At 39.5% G+C, this 22,437-nt stretch overlaps 3 protein-coding genes across 10 annotated transcripts in view; 1 reads left to right on the top strand and 2 right to left on the bottom strand.

Annotated features, from left to right (window-relative positions):
- Positions 1-1,060: 1,060 nt before the first annotated feature.
- On the bottom strand, positions 1,061-16,404 carry LOC148372316 (mpv17-like protein). Of its 3 annotated transcripts, none has more exons than XM_088326994.1 (6): positions 15,565-16,404; positions 3,513-3,620; positions 3,099-3,423; positions 1,813-1,883; positions 1,723-1,752; positions 1,061-1,644 (listed from the first exon to the last, which is right to left on the bottom strand). In XM_088326994.1, exons 3-6 carry the CDS (start codon positions 3,412-3,414, stop codon positions 1,525-1,527), a joined length of 537 nt encoding a protein of 178 aa, XP_088183120.1. In that variant the 5' UTR covers positions 3,415-3,423; positions 3,513-3,620; positions 15,565-16,404; the 3' UTR covers positions 1,061-1,524. The 3 variants fall into 3 exon arrangements, with proteins under 3 accessions (XP_088183120.1, XP_088183118.1, XP_088183119.1); XM_088326992.1 differs by having other exon boundaries at positions 3,513-3,653; positions 15,200-16,404; XM_088326993.1 differs by having other exon boundaries at positions 3,508-3,653; positions 15,200-16,404.
- Positions 10,265-15,976, top strand: c16h19orf85 (chromosome 16 C19orf85 homolog). Its single transcript, XM_088328174.1, has 4 exons — positions 10,265-10,288; positions 10,385-10,529; positions 13,351-13,540; positions 15,209-15,976. The coding sequence occupies exons 1-4, from the start codon at positions 10,265-10,267 to the stop codon at positions 15,762-15,764; spliced, it is 915 nt and encodes a 304-aa protein (XP_088184300.1). The 3' UTR covers positions 15,765-15,976.
- A 4,233-nt stretch (positions 16,405-20,637) lies between the features above and the next one.
- myh14 (myosin, heavy chain 14, non-muscle) overlaps positions 20,638-22,437 on the bottom strand; it is a 64,526-nt gene continuing 62,726 nt past the window's right edge. For all 6 annotated transcript variants that reach the window (XM_088326991.1, XM_088326989.1, XM_088326990.1 and 3 more), the window contains one exon: positions 20,638-21,865. In XM_088326991.1, coding sequence (XP_088183117.1) covers positions 21,670-21,865 — 196 coding nt within the window. In that variant the 3' untranslated portion in view covers positions 20,638-21,669. The remainder of the gene's footprint in view (positions 21,866-22,437) is intronic.

A 22,437-nucleotide genomic window follows, 5' to 3' on the forward strand; every position in this document is an offset into this window, starting at 1 on the left:
TAATCCAAGTGAGGTTTTAGCTATATTGTTGTGCGTGTTTTCCAATTGCAAAGGGAAGGTTAGTCCAGGGGTCTCCAACCTTTTTTAAGCCCAGAACTACTTTTTGTTGCTAATTACTACAAAGAGCACCCAGTTTTAGATGCATTTTTAAGATAGCATCCAAGCTGGATGGCTTGCAAAACATCTAAAAGGGTAGCCGGATAGTCAGCTAGAGAGGTAAACAGGAAAAACTTAAAAAGGGAGCTTGATAGCTAGCTAAAAGAGTAAAAAGCCAACTAAATAGCCAGATAGAAAGCTAAAAGAAAGAATTGCAAAAGCTAGCTAGAAAGGAGGACAAAATTTAGTTTGCTAACGAGCAAAAAAGATCAAATGTTAGCCCGATAGCATGAAAAAAAGTAAAATTTAGCTAGCTATATAGTTTACTAAATAGCTAAAAATACAGGAAGCTACAAAGCCAAAAAGGTTGCCAGATAGCTAGGCAAAAAGTTCAATCACGTTATAAAACCTCCTAAATTAGTTTGTCGTATTTCTTGTAAAATAAATGAATAAAAAGATGAATAAATACAATTGTCTAACACATAAATATATTCTCATTCTATTCTTGTTATTGCTTAAAAATAACTCTCAATACTTCAATAGATTTTTTGTCCATGGAGTCCATGAACTGAAATTTATTTGAATTTCTAAAATATCACCTTATCATTTTATTAGTACATTGTTACTATATCATTACTAGGTTTCTTATTAAAAAATAGGATTAAATAGACTCAGTCAACCAATAGAAAAACCTTTTACTAGAAAATCACAATAACCCAGCACTGATGAGTTATTTTCAGAACAGGACCTCCAATGTTCTTAGGGGGCACCCTGGTGCCTGCTGGCACCACTTTGGAGACCCCTGGGTAAATCCTTTTATTTTATGATCACTCATGTGTGTACACGCATTTGCAGTTTCCCTCTTCCAAGAAGTTTTTATGCCCCCAAAGCATTGTGGGACTTGTAGTACACAGATGAATGATCCACACAAATTCCCTGCTTACTCATTAAAAAAGTCTGTGTATTGGTTAATTTCTTCAGGACATTTCTGTTTTATTTTCTGCCCCAGAGGTGAAAATGCCAGGGGGGAGGCATCTATATATAGTTGATGTCACAGTTGTATCCATCCCTATGTAGTGTAAGTCAAGACGGCCTTAAAGGTTATCAGTACTTGCCAGAACCAGTTTAGACAAAGGGGCTGTCTAAAAGTGGGAATTCTCCATTACCACTCTACTTTAAGTTTCATTTCAGATATGGCCGGCCCTCCTGGTATAAAAGTAATTTTCAGCCATTTTGACAATGCACCTCTTATTTTACAGCAAATATTCTTTACCTTGTCGTGCTGAGAATATTTTGTGATAATAAAGTCACACGGAAGAAGAAAAGCATAGTCCTTGAGATGAAAATCAGAATAGCTCTTAAATTAAGATACAAACGCTATCAAAATAATTACAGCAGTGTAGATTAAGCACAAATGTTGAGTCAAATTCATTGAAGTTTGTGGTCCTTCTTTTGTCGAAGGTGACACAGGAAAATGGTAAAGACCAGGGCGACGCCTCCGAGGAACACAGTCCGAGCCACAGGGGGGACCAGAGAAAAGTTCACGGCCTGGGGAAAAAAAGAGGAAAATAATATAAAGTATTCAAGTTTAATATCTAATTTTCACAAGAACCAGAGAGATCTCACCTGCATTGTTGACCAGAACACCACACCGGTCTGAGGAAGACATATGTTTATTTTACAATCTCAGAAAACACCAATAAGACGAGGGTGCACCTTGTAGGAAGTCCAGAACTTTGCTCTCCAGTCTTCAAGGGGATCCTCTTTGTTTTCCAGAATACTCAGACCTAGAAAAAAAACAATAGATACATTTTTATTTGCTTAATTCTCAATTTCATGAAACATTACAGGGAGAGACAAAGAAAGAGCGAGAAAAAGAGAATACAGTAGATAGATAGATAGATAGATAGATAGATAGATAGATAGATAGATAGATAGATAGATAGAAAGAAAGAAAAAAGAAAGAAAAAGACAGACAGAAATAAAGAAAGAGTAAGAAAAAGAGAGACAGAGAGAAAGAAAGAGTAAGAAAAAAGAGAGTGCAAGAGGGAGAAAATGGGGTATAAGTGTCATGTCCTGCATGGTCACCATGACAACCAGCTGGTCCCGCCCCTTGACACCGGCTGACACAGATTGTCCTAATTACGTTTGGGATTCTTAAGGGCTGGTTTGGGGACTGCCGGGTGCTGGTTCATTGTATTGCATTGCTCTGTATTGCTCTGCTCTGTTCTGTTTTGTTTGACTCGAGGAAGACCTGTCATGCCCGTTTGTCTGAGTTAGTACCTTTAAGCCTGTTTTGTAAGGATTACCTAGTCTGAGTTCCGCTTTGCCTGTAAGCCTGTTTTTGTTTTGTTTTTGTCCCTGCGTGTTGGACAACTTTTATTTTCTAAAAAAAAGTAACTGATCGTTACGCAATTGAGTTCACGCTTCCTGCCTCCTGGTCCGGTTTCGTGACAATAAGAGAAAGAGCTAAAGTGGGACAGCGAGAAAAAGAGAGTGAAAGAGAAAAACAGAAAAATAAAAAAGGGATAAAGAGATAAGGAGAAAGTAAAGTAAAAGAGCGGGACAATGAAAGAGAAAGATAAATGGTAAATGGTCTGCATTTATATAGGGCTCTTCAAGCCACTGAATACCTCCCAAAGGGCTCTTCAATGTACTTCACACTTTCCAATACGCACACAGATAGCAGCGACAGCCATGCAAGGCGCCTACCTGCTTACCAGGGGGATAAGGGGTTAGAGAAAGAGAGAAAGAGGGAAAGATGGAAAGAGGGAAAGAGAAAAAGAAGAAAAAAAGAAAAAAGAAGAGCAAAAGAGCAAAAGAAGAGAAAAGGAGAAAAAGATAAAACGAAAGAACAAGAAAACGAGAAAAAAACGAAAAAAAAACAGAAAGATAGACAGAGAGAAAGCTAGAGTGTCCCGAAGAGCCATCTCTCGATCGGCGGGGAGCCGGCTCATAAAGCCGCTTTGTTCGCGAACGACCCATCACCAGTTGGAACTCACCGATATAAAAGGCGCTGATGGTGAGCGGCGCCGCTACCAGCTGATCGGCCACCACCTTTGCCGCCACCGCCCTGACTCCGCCTCCCGGCAGCGTCTTCTCCAGCCATCGCAGCCACTGATAATTAAAGTTAGCGTGGAAACAGAAGCCAACGGCGGCCACGCGACCCGTCTGACGCAAATCCACGCCGGCCTCCGACGCGTCACGACGGCCAAGAACTCGCTGCTGGAAAAGATCCGCCGAAGCGAACAACGCCGTGTAGCCCACCACGTTTCCGATGTACGGATGGGCCTTGAACGCAACCCAGGCCTTCTTCATGGCAGAAACCTTAAAAAAATAAAATACAAAACACGGGATTTTGCAATAAAAACGATTAGGGATTAAATGTCAATTCCACAATCTTCTTATCACCTTACTTTTCTACTTCGTCGTCTCAAGAAAGACGAAGGAAATTTCTGGCTGAGTTCGCCGAGGAGGAGCTGAAATCAATCTCGGAGGCCTCTTCTTACTGGGTCAAAGTTCAACTTTGCGGGGTGATAAAATGTGAGATCAGTTTGCTGCAAAAGAAACATAATAACACACAGAATTGCTGTCGAATATAACATTACGGTTCTGTGTAGTTGTTGACATTTTATTTTTTTTCCTCTCCTTTCATCCAAATGCATTGATATTCATACCTGTCAATCTGTACGTTTTTACCGAACAAAGTATGTTTATTATGCATTCTAAGACGTGTACGACTTACAAGAAAATCTGTACGGAAACACGCAAATTTGTCAATGATGGGTACCATCCGGTATACACAGACTATCACGAAACGGCAAATCAATCAAGTCAAACCAGTTTGCCGCGGTAGCCTCTATTTTGGTATCGTTATTTTCGTTGCAAACGAAGCAAGCGGTTTGATGCTGTGCGCATGCGTCTGCCGCCTGGTGATTTCCCATCATGCATCATTCCGATCAGGGGTTGATTGAGTACATTTTACATACACGTGGTCTTAAAAAACATGGGATTTCTTGTGGTAGTTGTGTAGTGAAAGGAAGTCCTTCTCTTTTTTGAGAACTGGCTTTTTCGGCTCAACTCATTAAAGAGAGCCGTCTCTCAAACGGCTCACTTGCTTTGATGCATTATATTACGAATCATTATTGTTGTATAAAGAAGTTAAGAATAAAAGGAAGTATAAAAGGAGAAAATGAAAAAAAGACAGGTTTGTGGTTATCCCTCTAATCGGTATATTACTAACAATAATTTAATGCAGAAAATGAATTCATAATTTAATAAGAAAATGTATTTTTCTACTTAATTATATTTGCATGTGTTTTTTCCTTCCACAGTGAACGTCCAAGCTACTTAATTTTTGAACTTTTTTTTTATAATAAACCTCATTCATGTCGACCAACTCAGTATCTCACAACAAAATGTTAATTAATAATATATATAACAAAACACAATGTACAATGTAACATGTTAAGCTACATAAATAAACACGTTTGAAAAAAAATATATATGGTGTAAGATTATTTTGTATTTTGTAAGGGAAAATACGACAGTTTGTAAAGGCATGGAGCCCTGGAGCTTGATAGGTATGTGATATAAGGGATTTAAAATCTCCAACTTTACAATACAATCGAAATGAAAGCAGAAAGAAAAAAAGGCAGACGGCAAAAAGCCGAAACGTATCTTGGTCCCGGTTCTTTAACTGTATTTTCACATTTGTAAATTTTAGAAACAGAATACAATTAATAAGAGTATTGAATAAAAAAAAAGAATCAAATGATATCACCAGTGAAGACTCATATTGAGATTGCTCGACTCAGTCACAAATAATTAATTTATTTCAAAAACGGCAAATACCTAAAGGATTTTATACGACAGGCGCTGTTGTGGGAAAGCTAGACCTCAAGGCGTGCAAACAACTGCTTGGCACGGCCATGGGAGGAGCCGAGACGCCATCTTGCGGGGAGACGTGAGCCAATAAGAAAAAGCTAAAGGAGTTCAGAAGAAGGCTTTACACACACTCCAACGTCACTACTTCGGCCGTCTCCTGAGTACACTTAGTTCCTCTGTTAGGAAAAACAAATCTACCCCCGTGTGAAATCTCAGCTTTCCTGGTCATTTTTCTCCAAAGAAACGAGCGCGCATAATTGTTGGATGAATGCAGGTCGTGTTTGGTTAATGGAGTCAGATAACTAATTCGAACAATTTGGTAAACAGTACATTTTGATAGTTAATTCCAACATACCTAAATATAAAATCAGATGTAAATGTTTTAGTTTTTATTCAACTTGATATGCATGTTTTTGAAACAAAGGAGGAAATTAGTGTGACTGGAGGAAACCTACACAGGCCCGAGGAGAACATCCAAACTCTACACAGGGAAACTACAGTAGCTGGAATTGAACGCTGTACTTTTGCACCGTAGGGCTGCGTGCTAACCACCCAGCCGCTGTGCCGCCTTTTGTTGCATACATGACCAATTATTAAGTAACATTATGCACGAAAACTAAAAAAGACAATGAAGTCAAGTCATAAGCAATAGATAAATAAATATATGTGACTATTTCCTGTCAGACTAGCTGATTCAACATCTCATCTCATCTCATTAGCTGTGCCGCTTATCCTTATTAGGGTCGCGAGGGGGGGGGGTTGTTTGGAGCCCATCCCAGCCATCTCCGGGCAGTGGGCAGGGGACACCCTGAACTGGTTGCCAGCCAATCGCAGGGCACACGGGGACAGACAACTCACTCGCTCAGTCACACCTAGGGACAATTTGGACCGGCCAATTCACCTGAAATGCATGTCTTTGGTATGTGGGAGGAAACCGGAGTGCCCGGAGGAAACCCACGCAAGCACGGGGAGAACATACAAACTCCCCACAGTAAGGCCGGTAGCTGGATTTGAACCCACGCAGGAGGTTCCCAAGACCTCAGAATTGTGCCGCACCCGCGCTAACCACTGCGCCCTTCAAATATCTCTCTCTCTCTCTCTCTCTCTCTCTCTCTCAATATTTGAATTCTGATTTGTGTGTGTTTTCGTATGTGGCTTATAGGCTGGGAATGTCGTTAGCTAGATTTGGTGTCAAGACACTACCAATAAATGCCCCCCAAAAATTGATTCAAAAGCGGCTCTGGATCTGAAAGCAGTAATACTGCTCTTTGGAACTTCCTAGTGGCTTCCTAGAATTTTTTCAACAAACCACGGCTCCAACAACCTTGCTCAAATAGAATGCCCGACAATTCCAAGCCCAGCAATGTCGGGCCACTATGCTTGTACAAGAAAAATAAAAATCTAAAAAGGAGTCAACTTTGGCTTTTGTTTTCAAGAGCAGGGATCAAACTCTGGGGCCGTATCCAGACTTTCTTCTCTGAGGCAGGCTGGATCAGTCAAAGAATCTCCACTCCAAATTTTTAGCTTTGTTTTTTACCACTAAGCTTTAATAATTGCTGTCTCTTATGAGTGCACTGCAGGAAAGAGGTCTAAATATAATGGAAGCTAGAGCTCTTGTTGGCGATAGAAAGGAGTGGAGTGGTGTTGTGAAAGGATAGTGGGATTGTGGACGCGTTCTTAAGGATGGGCTGGGCACCCGTATGATGCGGCAGGGGTAAACCAGTGAAAGCTGTCGGGCCCTGCTGTTAAACAAAAGAGTGTGTTGTGTCACCCTGACCCAAGTGACATGGCTGCTTTCTGGTGTCCCGTTTCATCTGGAGGGACGAAAGCATGACCGACTTGGGTGCCGAGGTGCCTAACTTGTTTGGGTGTTTGGGCAATTGGGTTGGCCATGGTCCAAAAAAATGTTGTGTTTTTTTTTTGCTATTTATTTCCCTTTTATTTTCTTTGTTATTGTATGTGTGTGTCTTGCTGTCGGTCACCCCTCTTGAGGGATATGACCAAGGTAGATAGATAGATAGATAGATAGAAGCTTTAATAATTAAACGCTGAGTTTGCATGTACTCCCCCGTGCTTGCCTGGGTTTCCTCCGGGCACGACGGTTTCCTTCCACATTCCAAAAACATGCATATCAGGTTAATTGGCCGGTCAAAATTGTCCCTAGGTGTGGATGAGCAAATGAGTTGTCTGTCTCTGTGTCCCCTGCGACTGGCTGGCAACCAGTTCAGGGTGTCCCCTGCCCACTGCCCGAAGATGGCTGGGATGGGCTCCAGCGCCCCCACTGAGGAAAAGCGGTGCAGATAACGGGTGGATGGGATGTATATAGTTTCCTAGTTTCTATTTTTACGCTGGCAACTGTGTGGACAGCAAAGTACGAATTTCATTGTGCAGGAAAACGTGGTTCTTTACTGTGCATATGACAATGAACACTTTGAATCTTGAATCTATCGAACGCTACAAGTCCATCTTCGATTCATTCTCCACTTTCGAATATTTCGCCTTGTTTTACTCAGCCTCCATCGTCCTGCGTTATGTCCAAACGTGTCCCACCTGCCGCTGCCATAGATATGTCCAAGTCTTCACTTGGAAGCTATTTGTCCAAATCAATTAAAAGCACTAGCAACCACATCAAGCTCTGTCCTTTGAGAATGCGCTAACGAGGGTTGCGGCCTAAGCGGCTCAATTAGGAAATGCGTCACAAATTTGAGGGCAAACGACCTTTTGTGCGCGGGACAATGACGTACACGTGTACACGGTTTGACTTCGCCGATAATTGCCCGACTCGTGGAATGACGCTTGACGAACGGGGGGTCGACGGAGCACAATGAAAAAAGGATGGGGCAATTTGTCACCGTTAACATAAGTATCTTAAAATGGAATGAAATGATTTAATAATTCATTCACCAGGAAGGATCGGATACTGGTATCATTCACTGGTGTGAGAACCGGATGGAAATAAGGCAGATATCAGCACTGATACCAATATTTGTTGGCAGCAGAAGCCTAGTTTAGAACATAATTGTCTTTACAATTGCATGAAAGTACTATATTTTCTGCACTATAAGGCACACTAGATTATAAGGCGCACCCACCCAAAAATAGTCTTTTGCAATATTTTCCCCATATATGATGCGCACCAGATAATAAAGGTACATGGAATCAAAACTACAGTAAGAGCTAGGCTTGCATACAAAGTAAGCAAAGACATTCACGTTAAAATAATGTATTTTATAGAACATCATTTAACATTATAGTATCTGGTTTCACCACTAAAATGAACGACAAACACTTAGTTATCCACCAGAGGGCACTCAAAGACCACTCTATATGTTTCTCAAAGGCAGAAGAGTTACCATGTGAAGTATTATACAATTGTAACAATGAAATTGTGAGAGACAGAACTGGTGTAGTAGTGGAACTGAGCAAGCGTGTGGATAAGAGAGTACTCGGTTGGTTTAGACACATGGAAAGGATGGATGAGGAGCAAATGTCTAAGAGGATTTACAGGGCAGAAGTAAGTGGAAGGAGACCAAGAGGAAGGCCGCGATTGACGTGGATGGATGGTGTTATGAGTTCACTGCAGGAAAGAGGTCTGAATATAATGGAAGCTAGAGCTCTTGTTGGTGATAGAAAGGAGTGGAGAGGTGTTGTGAAAGGATAGTGGGATTGTGGACGTGTTCTTAAGGATGGGCTGGGCACCCGTATGATGCGCCAGGGATAAACCAGTGAAAGCTGTCGGGCCCTGCTGTTGAACAAAAGAGTGTGTTGCGTCACCCTGACCCGAGTGACATGGCCGCTTTCTTGTGTCCCATTTCATCTGGAGGGACGAAAGCATGACCAACTTAGGTGCCTAACTTCTTTGGGTGTTTGGGCATTTGGGTTGGCGATGGTCCAAAAATGTTTGTGTTTTTTTTTTGCTACTTTTTCCCTTTTTTATTTTCTTTGTTTTTGTATATGTTTGTCTTGCTGTCGGTCACCTCTCTTGAGGGATATGACTAGGGTAGGTAGGCAGTAACTATGTATCTCCAGTTTTACCCATAGCATTTTCCGGTATATCAGGCGCACCGGATCATAAGGCACACTTTGAAAATATGGGGCCAATTTGGAGGTTTTAGGTGTACCTTGTAGTGTGGAAAAACCATTATACAAATATTTATTAAGATAGTAGGCAGCCAATAGTGGTATCAGTCAAAAGTACCAGATAGAAAAAGGAAGATGATAATGGCAAAATTCCAGCAGTGATCTAATTTTTTTTCTCCCCAATACATTTTAAAGGGATAAAACATAAAATAGTGGGTATCTGTACTACTGTGCAAGAACGGTAACTTAAAAAATAATGTCAAAATAATGTGGCTTTGGCTTATACTTTCACTAATGCAGCCGCTAACCACACTCACAACTAGAATAGTTTTAGTAGCTAGCTTCGCTTTAGCGGCAAGCATCACTTTAGTAGTTAATGCTAAATAATATAGCAGCTAATGCTAGCATTGTGCACACATCCACTAGCCACTTTACATTAACTCCTATTATTAGATCACTCGAGTTATGATGAAAAATACCTGAGTAGGCAGCGGATAGGTTCCTGAAATAGCTCACAAGGTATAGGTCATTGTGACATCATGGACTGTTCACTCTGCTAGCCTCTGGGAAGAGGTACTGCAGTGTGCGGTGCAGGACCACCAGGCTCCGCAATAGTCTAGTCCCCCTGGCCATTAGACTGTTAAATGGTCAATCTAACATATAGTTAACTTAAATGTAAACGGCTGCTAATCTGACTTTTTGCACTACTGGCAGTTTTTTATAGCTTGCCACTCCTTGCACATTGCTCTCTGCACTATGGTAATTACAGCGTTATTGTTACAGTGTTAATGTTACTGTGTACCTGACTTGTTAACCTGACTGCCCATTTTGCACATCTGGTTAGCTACTCTTCTTGCACTATCGGCACTATGGTAAAATACTATACGTAGCCAAAATACAATACAACTTTATTTATATCTGTACATTCAAGGAAACTGTGGGGGTCAGATGCATCGACATTTCGTTCTGTATACACGTGTACTAGAATGACAATAAAGTAGATCTTTATCTGAATCTGAATCTGATTGTCTAGAAAATTTGATTTCTGACCGTCAGGATGTTTTAGTGGTTAAATGAGCCTATTTTACCCTACTTCTAATAAACACAACCTGCTAATAACATTATAATAACATAGTAACTACATTGTAATAACCGATTGTTTTTTTTAGAAACTGATCAAATCATTAAATTTTTATTCAAAATGACTGACACTTCTAAAGCCAAGGTGGGTCTTTTTTGACTATAGAACACATGCAAAGAAGACTCCTCGGATAATTGCTCGCCTTGTGGTATGGCGATTGATGAGGGGTGGTCCATTCAGGATGCTCGGAGGCGGAATCAGGAGAACGAAAAAAAGGAAAGGAGGGCATATTCTCTGAGGTCACTCGACTCGGATTCTGCAAGTAGTCACAGACTTCTGCAGAGGAACGTGTGCGCCGGTTTGGACGAGCATAGCATCGGCAAAGGTTGGCATTTTTTTGTTTTACATTTTGTGTTCTAAATCAGGAGTCACCGACGTTTTTAATATGCAACCATTTCGATAATAATCTCCAAAATAAGTTAGCATGTTATTGCTGTTACAACTATGTTATGACAAAGTTATTACCAGATTGTATTGATCGGAAATAGAGTTAAAGGAGGGTCAGTAAATGAGTAAAACATCTGCCTAATATAAAGGCACTGAGTGATTTAGATTTGGAAGCACTGATCAAGTATTTAAAGACACTGATCGGGTCAATGATTTCTCATGGTAACCACAAATCAAATTTCCTAGAAAGTCAAGATGACCCATCACTTGTAAGGTTTTTCAGAAACAGTCTGCAGGCTACTCAGTTGCTAAACAGAACAAGAAAATATTACTGGGCAAGTTAATAACTTTAGTATTAATCCCCCCCCATTACTTGGAATGTATGTTTGCCTAGCTTGCGATCAAAAAAGAAAAAAAAAACAGGAAATAAAAAACATAAAATACATAATATGTATAGGACAATAAGAAAAAAAAATCCTTTAAATTCCTCCCGAAATATTACGGGCAGAAACAAAAGGTGTTACTGTTACTTGGAAACATTGCTTTCCTGTTTATAAATATTTAGTAAACCAGGGGTGTCAAACTCAATTTAGCTCGGGGACCAAACAATAAAAAAGCGCTTCTCATGGGGCCGAACTAGTAAACTTATGTCATGTGCCCTAACTGGTGGGTTGGGGGTCTTTTCAGAGGCTCACAACCATATTATGATTCTAGTATGTAAGCTTTGCGTATAAAACGGTTATTGAGGATTTTGTCCTCAATATTGTTTTCCTTCACTAAGATTTATTCTGGTGAAATGATTATAAACTGTGCAATTATAATTGAATTCATTTAAACTAGAGTTTATTTAACTTGGGGAAACTCATGGGGACTGAAAAGTGACAAAGATAGCCTACGAACACTAATTGAAATGATTGTTTTAATGATTTAAAAGTCTTACTGATTTTCATTTCTTCAAGAAGATCACTGTTAGATTTCCCATCTCCTATAGAAAGGAGCTGAAGCTTCATTACATTTCTGCAAAGACACCCAGGTGCTATTTTTTAATATATTGTATAATTGTATTGCCAGTGCATCCGTGACCTTTAATTTAACCGTTGAAATTGGTTTCCCTAACGTACTCTGGTTGTTTGAAGGTTGTCAGCAAATACAGCTACAGTGGGTGCTTTGCAAGCGGCGCCTGGCTTTGGCGACATCCAGTGGACATATCTAAAACTGCATATTGTTGTTTGGCTCATTTTTCTCTTGTGCTTCTCTAAGCATTGCCACAAAAAGTAGTTCGGTGGGACACATTAAGCATGAGGGCTATGAGTTTGACACGTGTTTGAAATAAGGTTTTTGCAAAATGGTGAACGTTAATAAATAAAAACAAATATAGTTAAAAAAGAAAAAAAAATGAAATGGGGGGAAAGTGAGAACAGAACAATAAAATGTTATTGCAAAGACAATCATTTTTGTTGCGGTATAATTTTATTGAAATACATATTTAATAAAGTAAATAAATCATATAAGAAAAATAATATCTAAAATGCGCTTTTTAAAACTGCGCCAAGTTGGTGTGGAAATACAGTACAATAATGTTTTTTATAATCTTAACATTGACTACCGGCAAGCGATGCGTGAGCTTCATCTCAGTTCTTCTTCTTTTTCTTTTCTCCGCTCCAGACTCTTGTTGCCGTTTGGAGGCCATGTTTGCTAGGTGTTCATCAAATTGCGAATGAGGCATAATTGAATATACCACTGGGAGGGGAGGGGGGCACCATGAGACCGGAGACAGGACAGGGCACAAAGCAGATTCAACCCTTTTCTCTGGAAATTGGGTTTATGCTGCTTGTGTATTATTTAACCACATTAGCGCATATTTTTAACACTTTTAACACTTAATAAAAAAAATGTCAAGACCCTGCATTCTTTTGGTGCCAATATTCTATATATTTTTTTTTAATAATTATTAGGCTTTTGTGAGGATAATAATCATCTCATCTCCTTAGCTGCCCTGCTTATCCTCAGTAGGGTCGCGGGGGTGCTGGAGCCCATCCCAGCAATTATCGGGCAGTGGGCAGGGGACACCCTGAACTGGTTGCCAGCCAATCGCAGGGCACACGGGGACAGACAACTCGCTCGCTCATTCACACCTAGGGACAATTTGGACCGGCCAATCCACCTGAAATGCATGTCTTTGGAATGTGGGAGGAAACCAACGCAAGCACGGGGAGAACATACAAACTCCGCACAGGAAGTCTGGTAGCTGGATTTGAACCCACACAGGAGGTTCCCGATACCTTAGAACTGTGCCGCACACGCGTTAATCACTGCGTCGCCGTGCTGCCCAAAATGCGATATGTCAAAGTTAAAATGTCTACTTTTTAAAAGTAAACAAAATGTGTCTTTTGAGAGTACGGGGAAAAATATTGTAACCGTTTTTAAAAATGAAAGGCATGCCATCTGTTTATTTAAGATACCATGCAAGTTTGATTTCCGGACAATGTTTGTGTATTGCAAGATACAATGCAGCCTGGTCATACCTGGAAAAGGGGATTACCTTATGTGCTGTCCCTTTTCAAGGTTTCTTAATTTTCCTCATGTTAAGGTTTTGAGTTTTTCCTTGCCCTCAGGTAGGTTTTAGATCAGACGATGGTGTAATAGCAGTCTGTGGTCTGTGTAGCCCTTTGAGACTCCTTGTGATTAAGGGCGTCACAAATGAACATGACTTGACTTAACTTGATAAAAGTGATGCTGGATTGCATTTGCCGTTTAAGGTATGCAAGAGTCGGCTTTGGGGCCACCGGAGCCCGACCCGGAGCGCGGGGGCCCCTCGGGTCGGGACCTGTATACCTTTGTGACGTCGGCCGCAGGGCACATGATGAGGACCCTGCAGAAACCCCGCAAAAATCGGCCCTCCAAGCGGCAGGTCAACCACCGACGCTTCCTACATAACATGATACAGAGGTGTGTAAGGAGAGGGCATTCAAACTACCTTAAAAAGTGTCCTAGATTGATTTTTTAATAACGTGGATGAATAACTTATTTGATAATTAGGATGTTGCATTCATTTGAATGGGAAATATATTTTGATTCTAAGCCCTTTCACACTAAACTATAGCGATTAAAACGATTATAGTAGATCCCCAGAATAAAAGATGAATTTGTTTTAAGGTGAAATTGCCATATAGCAAGGGATGGTAACATCAGCTCTGAATCTCCGGTATACCAGATAAAAACATTAAACTAACAAATAAGATTTGTTGTTGCAGGACTACTTCCAAGCTCTACTTTATTCCAAAACTGAGTAAAACTGAAACAGAACACAATGAGTCCTACACGACACAATAATCAACAGAAAACCATTAAGCAATTCCAGTGACACACATTGAAAAAACATGAATAATTATGTGTAGTCTCAGATTAAATAACATTAGAAATGAATATTCAATTAAAGAAAAACAATTGAATTTGATTTACCTTTGGTTGACACGGCTTGAGCTTGTCAAACAGAGTAGCGGGTGGATGCACAGTTGGGGTTGAGACGGCGAATTCAAATTAAAAAAGATTTTGAACCAATGATATGTGAGGATTTTCATGCCATTGAAAGATTTCTGTGCTTTTTTTAAATGATAGACCCAATTTTTGTACAGCTAGGGCCGTGCAAATTAGCGCAGGTATGAGAAATACATAAACAATATTCATATACCTCTAATGAAAATAAATCGTTATTTAAAATCCATTTAAATGTATCATTTCATTTACTTTTGTTTACATATTCTTAATGGAATCCCTAAAATGTCAAAATGTAACAAAAAAGAACTTTTGAAAATAAACTATTTTGCTAAATAACAGACAACTCGTTATTATAAATTAATGTACAAAAATCTATTCTTCACTTTCTTTAAATGTTAATTGTTATTGTCTTTTAATATTTTAAAAGCGAGAATTTTAACTTCCGTCTGATATACTACATAGTAAATGAAGTGCCAAACTAAATAACATGCTAAATAACCAGCATTGTGTATTTAAAAGGGAGTAATAAATAAAAAATATGTACTTACTTATATTAAAAATATATTATTACAATTCTATTAAAAAAACTGATTTTTTTTTCATATTTGCGTTCTCTATAGAAGCCCTTAAAGCCTCAATGTGTAATATTTGACCACTAGATGGCACTGTGTTGGCTGGTGCGAGCAATGGCCAGTGATACACAGTACAGCTTGGTGGCAGGATGCCGGACAAACATGGCGCCAACTTAAGTGGGGATTCCATGGTGTAAAAGAAATACAAATTTCTCAACCTACTGTTTAGTTTTTTTTTTAATGAAAAATAACATTGGTATGATAGTTCATGTATTTTTGCTTGGTATTCAAATCAATATTTTTTTTACTAACACATTTTACTTTACACACTGTCCCTTTAAGTATGGAATGCAATAAATAAGATTGTTTGAAGTAAATCATTTTGCTAAATAAGAGACATAATAATAATCGGTTGTGGTTGATATATGTCTTTAAAATACAACTTAAATCAAACCCCTTTGTTACTTCTTTAAATTTGATTGTCATTCAAACACGCTCAAAAAAATGGGTGTATTTTGTTACTCATGGGCTTCCTTACTTCTAACAGGAAGTTTGCTGACATCGAAGCAGCCAATCGTCGACTGGCTTCAGCTCTCTACTTGAAGGGGTCGGAGTCTTCACCGCGGTCACGTGATCACACTAACGACCTCAAAGTCCGAACTGACGCTGAAAAAAGTCTAGTGAAGGAAGACGAAACGTTTTCTACATTTCCTCATGAGAAATTTCACACGGAAAACTCCGAAAACATGGCGCCATTCTCTCCTTTCGTCAGTCCACTTCTGTCGCCTTTATCCCTTGACATGTTCGTCGACAGTCCCGCCCACAATTTGACGGACATGAGCGAAAGCGAATGGGCTGACATCATGGACCTTTTCTCATTGGACAACGGGGGAGACAACGTACCAATCGAAGCTCACCAAGCGAGCGATGAAAATGCCTTTCCCGAGCCGCTTCAGGAGCTGCCCGGCTGTCAACACGAGCTGGCGTTCGGGGGCGTGGCTCAGTCCTTTTGGGCCCCGCCCCTCGAAGGGGCGATGCGGCACATAGCCACGCCTCCTCTGGAAGATCACTTGTTTAGTGATATCCTCATGGATGTCTTTTAGCTCACTTGGTTAGCATACAAAATAAACGTTATAATTTGTCGGGTTTAAAATATGTCATAAAATATTTATCATTTATGTTGTGTTTTTTTTTCTTTTTTTGGGAAGTCTTCATTGACTTGAAAAGCGCTATATAAATGCAGACCATCTCTGTTTTGATTATTACTTTTATTGCCAGGAGTTTGCTATTTTGACTGACATTGAGAACTCGCACAATGTTGTTTATTGTTTTGACGATTGAACATTTGCAAAGAAGATTGCTTTTAATGCCAAGATTGTGCAAGTTTTCAATGCTAGTCAAAAAAGCCCAATCTCTATTTTGAAAATTGAACACCTGCACCATTTGCAAAGGAGATTGCTTATGCCAGTTTTGGGTTATTTTGACTATTATTGAGCGCTTACGCAGTGTTCTCTATTTTGACTATTAAAACACTTGCAAAGAAGATTGCTCATAATTTCAGGATTAGGATATCTTGACCATTATTGAGCGATTACGCACTGTTGTTCTTTATTTATGAACACTTGCAAAGACTGCTTAAAAGGATCAGGTGAGGACCTAGTAAGCTCAAAAGTTGCTGATGTCTTCTCTCCTTATTTTGAGTGTCTGTTAAACTTTTCAGAAATGCCTATCCAACTGACAGCACTTCGCGCTAATTGAGAAAAAAAAAAAAAAGTAGCGTTCGAAAACCGTTGGTGACACCTGGTCTACAATCTAACAAAATCCAAAGCAAACAAGCTGTCCGAGCAAGACGTGAAGGTCTTAAATAAACACACTGATGCAGCAAGGTGAAAACCATCAACATATAATAAAGTGGACCCCGGACAGATGTATTATGATACAGCATCATGAAAAAACAACAAAACAAGTTGCACAGTAGCCAACCAGAAGAGACGAGAAAGAAAGCGAGTGTGTACGTTCAAAAAGTCACCTTTTTCTTGTCCAGATGTTGCTGATATGGATACAAATTTCCCGCCTCTCATGTGCAAAGTGCAGCTGTTACACAACGTCGTAAAAACACAAGTCATTTGCATATCTCAGAAAGAAAAGCACATTTCAAAAACGTTCATTACAGTATTTAGGCAGTTAGGTCCAGGTACTTGGATAGAGACGTTTTGATCATTTGGACTTTATGCAACACTCTGAAATAGAACGTGATGAACGGGAAAATAAAATGAGTCACTTTTGGATTTACAGTATTCCCTCGAAATCTCGCGGTTTGAATTTTGTGTCCTTGGTGCGTCCCATCAGTTTACAAGTTGTACTCGTAAGTGGCTTGCCAGTAGCATAGACTTACAATACATGTAGGATACAACTGTTGCATCCCTTACAAATGGATGGAGAATCATAGACCTACACTACATATGGATGGATACAACTGTTGCATCCACTATTAATGGATGGAGAAGCATACACCTACACAACATTTAAAGGGATACAGCTGTTGCATCTACTATACATGTTCGGAAAAGCATAGACTACACTACATTTTGACAGATAGAACTGTAGCATCACCTGTATACGGAGGGGGAAGCATAGACTTACCCTACATGTCAATAGATACAACTGAGGGATAGAAAATAAAACGTAACTATCCAAGAAAAAAAAAGGATTAACTGCGAAAATTGAGGGAATACTGTATGTATGTAGTCCTATCATTTATTCATTCAACTATTGAGAGATGTATTCAATTGTTAACTACTACTTTTATTATGTATTTTGATTTATTTGTAATTTGGTTTCATACACCATGTTAATACAGCCATCAATATGTAACCAAGTGTTACCGAGTGAATTCATTCACTGATTCTTTTTTAGTTTCAAGTTAATAGAAGGCAGCAAAAAATGGCACACATGCTCCAATTTAGTAGCAGTTATAATATTTTCAAACAGCTCATGAAAATGGCCAAAAAAAGCAGAAATGTCCAATATTGATCAAAGCTGAAACGTCCATTGTGTTGATACGCAATTTTGTAAAAGTTGGATTCATTATTTCCTTGTCTATGAGTTGCTGTCTGGTTATACACATCACTGCTAGCAATAGCATTGACGTCAACACCCACCTAAACGCTAACTTCTCTCCCTAAGTAGTCATCCAGTGCATTATGTTTTGGTAAAAAAAAAAAAAAAGAAAACATGTTTGTATCCAGCAAAAACATTCACCTCAAACCTTTGAGCGAGGCCAAGAAGCACCTCTTCATTTCGACACCTTGTGTGTGCGAAGCTAATGCTAGCATAGCGTATGTTTAAAAGAAGCACGCGCACGTCACGAGGGCCACAAAAATCGAACTGAGGTCACTTTAGATGATTCACAAACCTGCTAGCCGCGTTCCACTGACAAAAAAGGTGCTCTTTGAGCATGGTAGCTTTATCCCGCGTGCGCTAACTGCTATAGTCGTTAGCTTCAAATTGAGACGGCTAAATTTCCATTTCATGACTACAAGATGAATGTTTCAAGTAAAAAGAGCTGCATTCTTGCATTTTTTTCTTAAAGTATTCTAATTAAGCTACTTGAAGAGTAAATTCAGCTCAAATGTCTCCTCTGGACACATTCAATAAATAAAATAACTCGATTTAAATATCTTGAAAAGGTAAATGTAGAGAAAAGATGAATAACTACTGTAATCCCTCGTTTATTTCAGTTAATTGAGACCAGAACAGTCCTTTAAGTAGAAGTCCCCACATTGCTAACATGCATGGGTGCTGTTTATTTTAGGCAGAATGATGGGAATGATGGTTCACGGCTAAAAAATGTTCATTTTAGGAGGAACGTAATATCCCGTTCCAGCAGCCTGAAACCAGAGAAAAATGCATTCTGCCAGCTCCTGCTCTCGGCAATAGTTGACCGACGATAATGGATCGCAGCAGGATAGGTTTTGATCATTTTAAGAGAGAACAAAAAAAAAAGAAATTGCCACACATGTCATAAATTTGTCCTCTTGGCCCCAGCTCTCAGCAATAGTCAACCGTGGATAATAGATCACGGTAAAAACAGTGCTCTTCATTTTAGCTGGGCCACAATTGCACGTTTAAGCCGCTCAAACTGAAAAAAAGTGCTCTGCCGGCAATACTAAACCAAGGAAAAGGGATCAGGTGGGCCAGAATGGCACACTTTCCGACGAAAAGTCTTTTCTGATGGTCCACACTTGCATCAATATGCGATCTGGGATAATTGATTGCGGCCGCATGAGTGCTGTTAACTTTTCAGTGGACAGAATGGCAAGAAAAGCTGCAAGGCCTGACAAAAATACACTGACAGCAACATGGGACTGGCGAAAATGCATTGCAGCTGCACAAGTGCAGTCCACTTTTGAGTGTACAGAACGGCAAATTAAAAGCCACCAGGCCCGACGAAAATGCACTCTGATGGTCCACACTCAGCAATAAAGGTTTTTGAATAACGGATCACGGCTGCACGAGTGCAGTTCACTATTGAGTGGGCAGAACAGAGAAAAAAGCCACCAGGCCTGATAAATGTGCACGCTACTTGTTTGTGCTGGGAACAATATGTGATCTGGGATTATGGATTGCAACTGCACAAGTGCAGTTCAGTTTTTGTTGAACAGAAAAGAAAAGCACCGCCAGACATGACAAATGCGCCAATCCCTAGTCTTAACCATACGTGATTAGGAATAATTTTTGGTAGACAGAACAGAGAAAAAAGCCGCCATGCCCTAGACACTGCCGGTCCCCTCTTGCAGAAATGTGAGATCTGTGATAATGGATCTCGGGTGCACGAGTGCAGTTCACTTTTTGAGACAGACTTGATAAAAATGAGCTGACATTACCTGCTTGCAACAATGAGATTGAGGATCACAGTATTTTCAACCAGCGATGCACAGTGACCGCAAATAGTGAAGTAGCAAGGGATTACAGTATTTTATCCCCCACTTATTGCCTCTAATATCATTTTTCGCCATCTGAACCTACGATATTATCTCATTCATCCATAAACAATGCTGAATGGTACTAATCTACATTTCTGCATTTTTCTACTATTTTTTTAATCCCTTTTTCTCATCTGTATGGCGGGTTTCATTTACACTTGAAATGGAAATCAACAGTACTTTGTGCAACACACATGTCGAAATAAAATGTGTTCATCTGACAGAAAAAAGTGCTTCGCTTTAGAAAAAAAATGTAGAAAAAAAGGTCCCTGCAAAGAAAAAGGAAGGGTTAATATATTTAAATAATTTATGGTGGTTCAAATTACCTGGGCATTGTTTTGGGTAAATAAAGTACACACACTATCAGATCAAAACCTTCATGTGTGGAGTTTGCATGTTCTCCCTGTGCTTGCGTGGGTTTCCTCCGGGCACTCCGGTTTCCTCCCAAGTTCCAAAAACACCCCAGCGACCCTACTGAGAATAAGCGGTACAGATAATGGATGGAATTTCTAGACAATGACGTATTTTTTAGGTGGGTATCGTTTGGCCATTTTTTTCTAGATTTCGTAAAAAAAAAACCACAGAGGTCAATTTTACACCTCGAATTAAATAGCTGGTTTATGCAAATAGATTGTCTTATTTCTCATAATGCGGCAGCCCTTTTTTACTTTGGCATCAGGGGTGGGCAACGAGGGGCTGGTGGGTCACACTGGGGCCCCCTGCGCAATTATAGTCACCCCAAAAATCCAATATATTGGTATGATAAAGAAAAAAATTGCAGTGGAGCAAACCAATATACTTAAACGTACCAATATTGTACTAAAATGTCAAAAAAATTCCAACATGAAAGGTACAAAAACATTTTCTTTTAACAGTATTAATTAACAAACTTAAAGGGACACACCGTAATAAATGACCACTAGGTGTCGCTGTATTGCTCCTTGCAACCGAAAACGAGTGCTACAAAGCACAAGGAAGAATACAAGCTACGAAGACTCAAAGTGATCAAACCAGACCATTTTTATTGTAATTTATTTACCCCAGCCTTCTGCATGCTTTTTGGTTTTTGGGGGTACCTTTAGCAGCAAGATGGCCAACAAATATGTCAGCTCCCTATAGGTGAACCTCATGTCATGTAAAATAAATAGACATTTCTTGACAGATGAATAATTAAAAAAAAAATCATGTTTATATGATAGTTCATGTATTTTGCTAATTATTTAAATCAATAGTATTGTGTTTTTGCCAAGACGAGGCGCTAAATAATACACACGGTCCCTTTAAAATGAATTGTGGGCATTTCTGCTCAATAGTGTGATAACATGATATTAGTTTAATACATTTTCACAAAATTAATTTAGCATTATTGCATTACTTTTTTGTCCATTATTCAAATAAAAATATTTTTTAAACGAATTGATTTTATTTGACCACTAGGAGGTGCTTAATAACCACAATATACTTCCAGCAAAATGTTCTTGTGAAAAAAATAAAATAAAAACACCTTAATGACTGCATCATGAACAAACATTATTGAATTGTAGAAATAGATTGTAGATGAAGTAAAACCCGGTCTGAGTTGTGGTGGTTTTGCAATAGATTTTTCAATGCATTTAATGGAATTTTCTTTTAAGTCAATGACTGAGTATGGATAATGATTTCATCAGCCACATTGAGGTATAGATTATCCTCTTGTTGCTTCTCTTTGGATTAGCAACAATGAAATCTAGTCAATTAGTCTTAGTGATGAGGCAATTATGAAAAGGGAAGCCACTATTTGATGAAAGTACACTGCATTTATTATCAATCCAGCCCTAGCTAGGAAAATGTTGCCCACCCTTGACGTAAGAATGAAAGTGTTTTCTTTGCATTTGTGCTGTGCAGCTAATTCAATCCTTAAAGTCAAAATGCATCATTTCCTTGTAAGAGTAAAAACAAATCGGTTTAGGGGAAAAAAAAGCAATGTCCTTGAGCAATTCCTGACTACATCATAATGTAGTGTGGTGTATGTGTTTGTGGTACATCATTGGTGCAGGTTGTTGAGGCTGTAAGGAGGGGGGTTAGGGTCCAGGTTGTTCTCCGAAGACGGGGTTGGGGTCCGGGGCAGTCCCAAGGAGGGGGTGGGCGAGGCGGGCGGCTCCTCCGAATCAGAATTTTCCAGCGAGTAGTCATCCACAAGAGCTCGGCGTCCACGCATTGTCAAGGGCAGAGGGGTGCGTCTGCGTGTAAAAACAGACATCTTGATACAATATTAAACTACTTATAGGAAGCATCGGACAGAAAACAATAGATCAAGTAGATGGTAGGGGACAAAAGTATTCCACTGGTATTTTTTGGGGACTATTTTCTAGGAGCAAAGGTGGATTTTTTTCAATCAGGTGAAACCACTTAAGTTTAATACAGGCAACACCACAGCAAAAGCTAGCTTAAGTTATTTATTATTTTCAGCGCTTGCTCATATTTTTTAGATTGAATGTCTACCACTGCAAGGGGTAGCAGCCTGGTAACGCGTCCGACATTGTTGATAACCATCCGGCACAGCAATCAACAATAACACTTAATACAGACGCTGCCCTACTTACGAACGAGATATGGTTCCGGACGATTGTTCGTAAGTTGAATTTTTCCGTAAGCTGCTTCAGTTCTATATTTTGTATGGAATTTATGTTTACGTTTTATATAAGTATTTTCAATGCTTGTAACCTGTATTGTTTTGTACTAAAAATGCATTTCACAAAATAATATGCTCTATAAAGTTAACTTACTTTTGGAAGATGAGCTTCAAGAGTTA

This window comes from Urocampus carinirostris, chromosome 2, assembly GCF_059441175.1.
Source record: "Urocampus carinirostris isolate Australia breed hairy pipefish chromosome 2, RoL_Ucar_1.0, whole genome shotgun sequence".
NCBI classification, from domain to species: domain Eukaryota; kingdom Metazoa; phylum Chordata; class Actinopteri; order Syngnathiformes; family Syngnathidae; genus Urocampus; species Urocampus carinirostris.

What these genes read in the sequence shown, in the direction of transcription:
- LOC148372316 (XM_088326994.1), bottom strand. Translation starts at nt 3,414, where the DNA reads ATGAAGAAGGCCTGGGTTGCGTTCAAGGCCCATCCGTACATCGGAAAC. An exon ending in CATCAGCGCCTTTTATATCG is followed by an intron (nt 1,884 to 3,098) that starts GTGAGTTCCAAC and finishes TTTTTTTTCTAG; the next exon opens with GTCTGAGTATTCTGGAAAAC. An exon ending in TGTTCTGGTCAACAATGCAG is followed by an intron (nt 1,645 to 1,722) that starts GTGAGATCTCTC and finishes TTTTTTCCCCAG; the next exon opens with GCCGTGAACTTTTCTCTGGT.
- c16h19orf85 (XM_088328174.1), top strand. Translation starts at nt 10,265, where the DNA reads ATGACTGACACTTCTAAAGCCAAG. An exon ending in CTGACACTTCTAAAGCCAAG is followed by an intron (nt 10,289 to 10,384) that starts GTGGGTCTTTTT and finishes TGGTCCATTCAG; the next exon opens with GATGCTCGGAGGCGGAATCA. An exon ending in CTACATAACATGATACAGAG is followed by an intron (nt 13,541 to 15,208) that starts GTGTGTAAGGAG and finishes TACTTCTAACAG; the next exon opens with GAAGTTTGCTGACATCGAAG.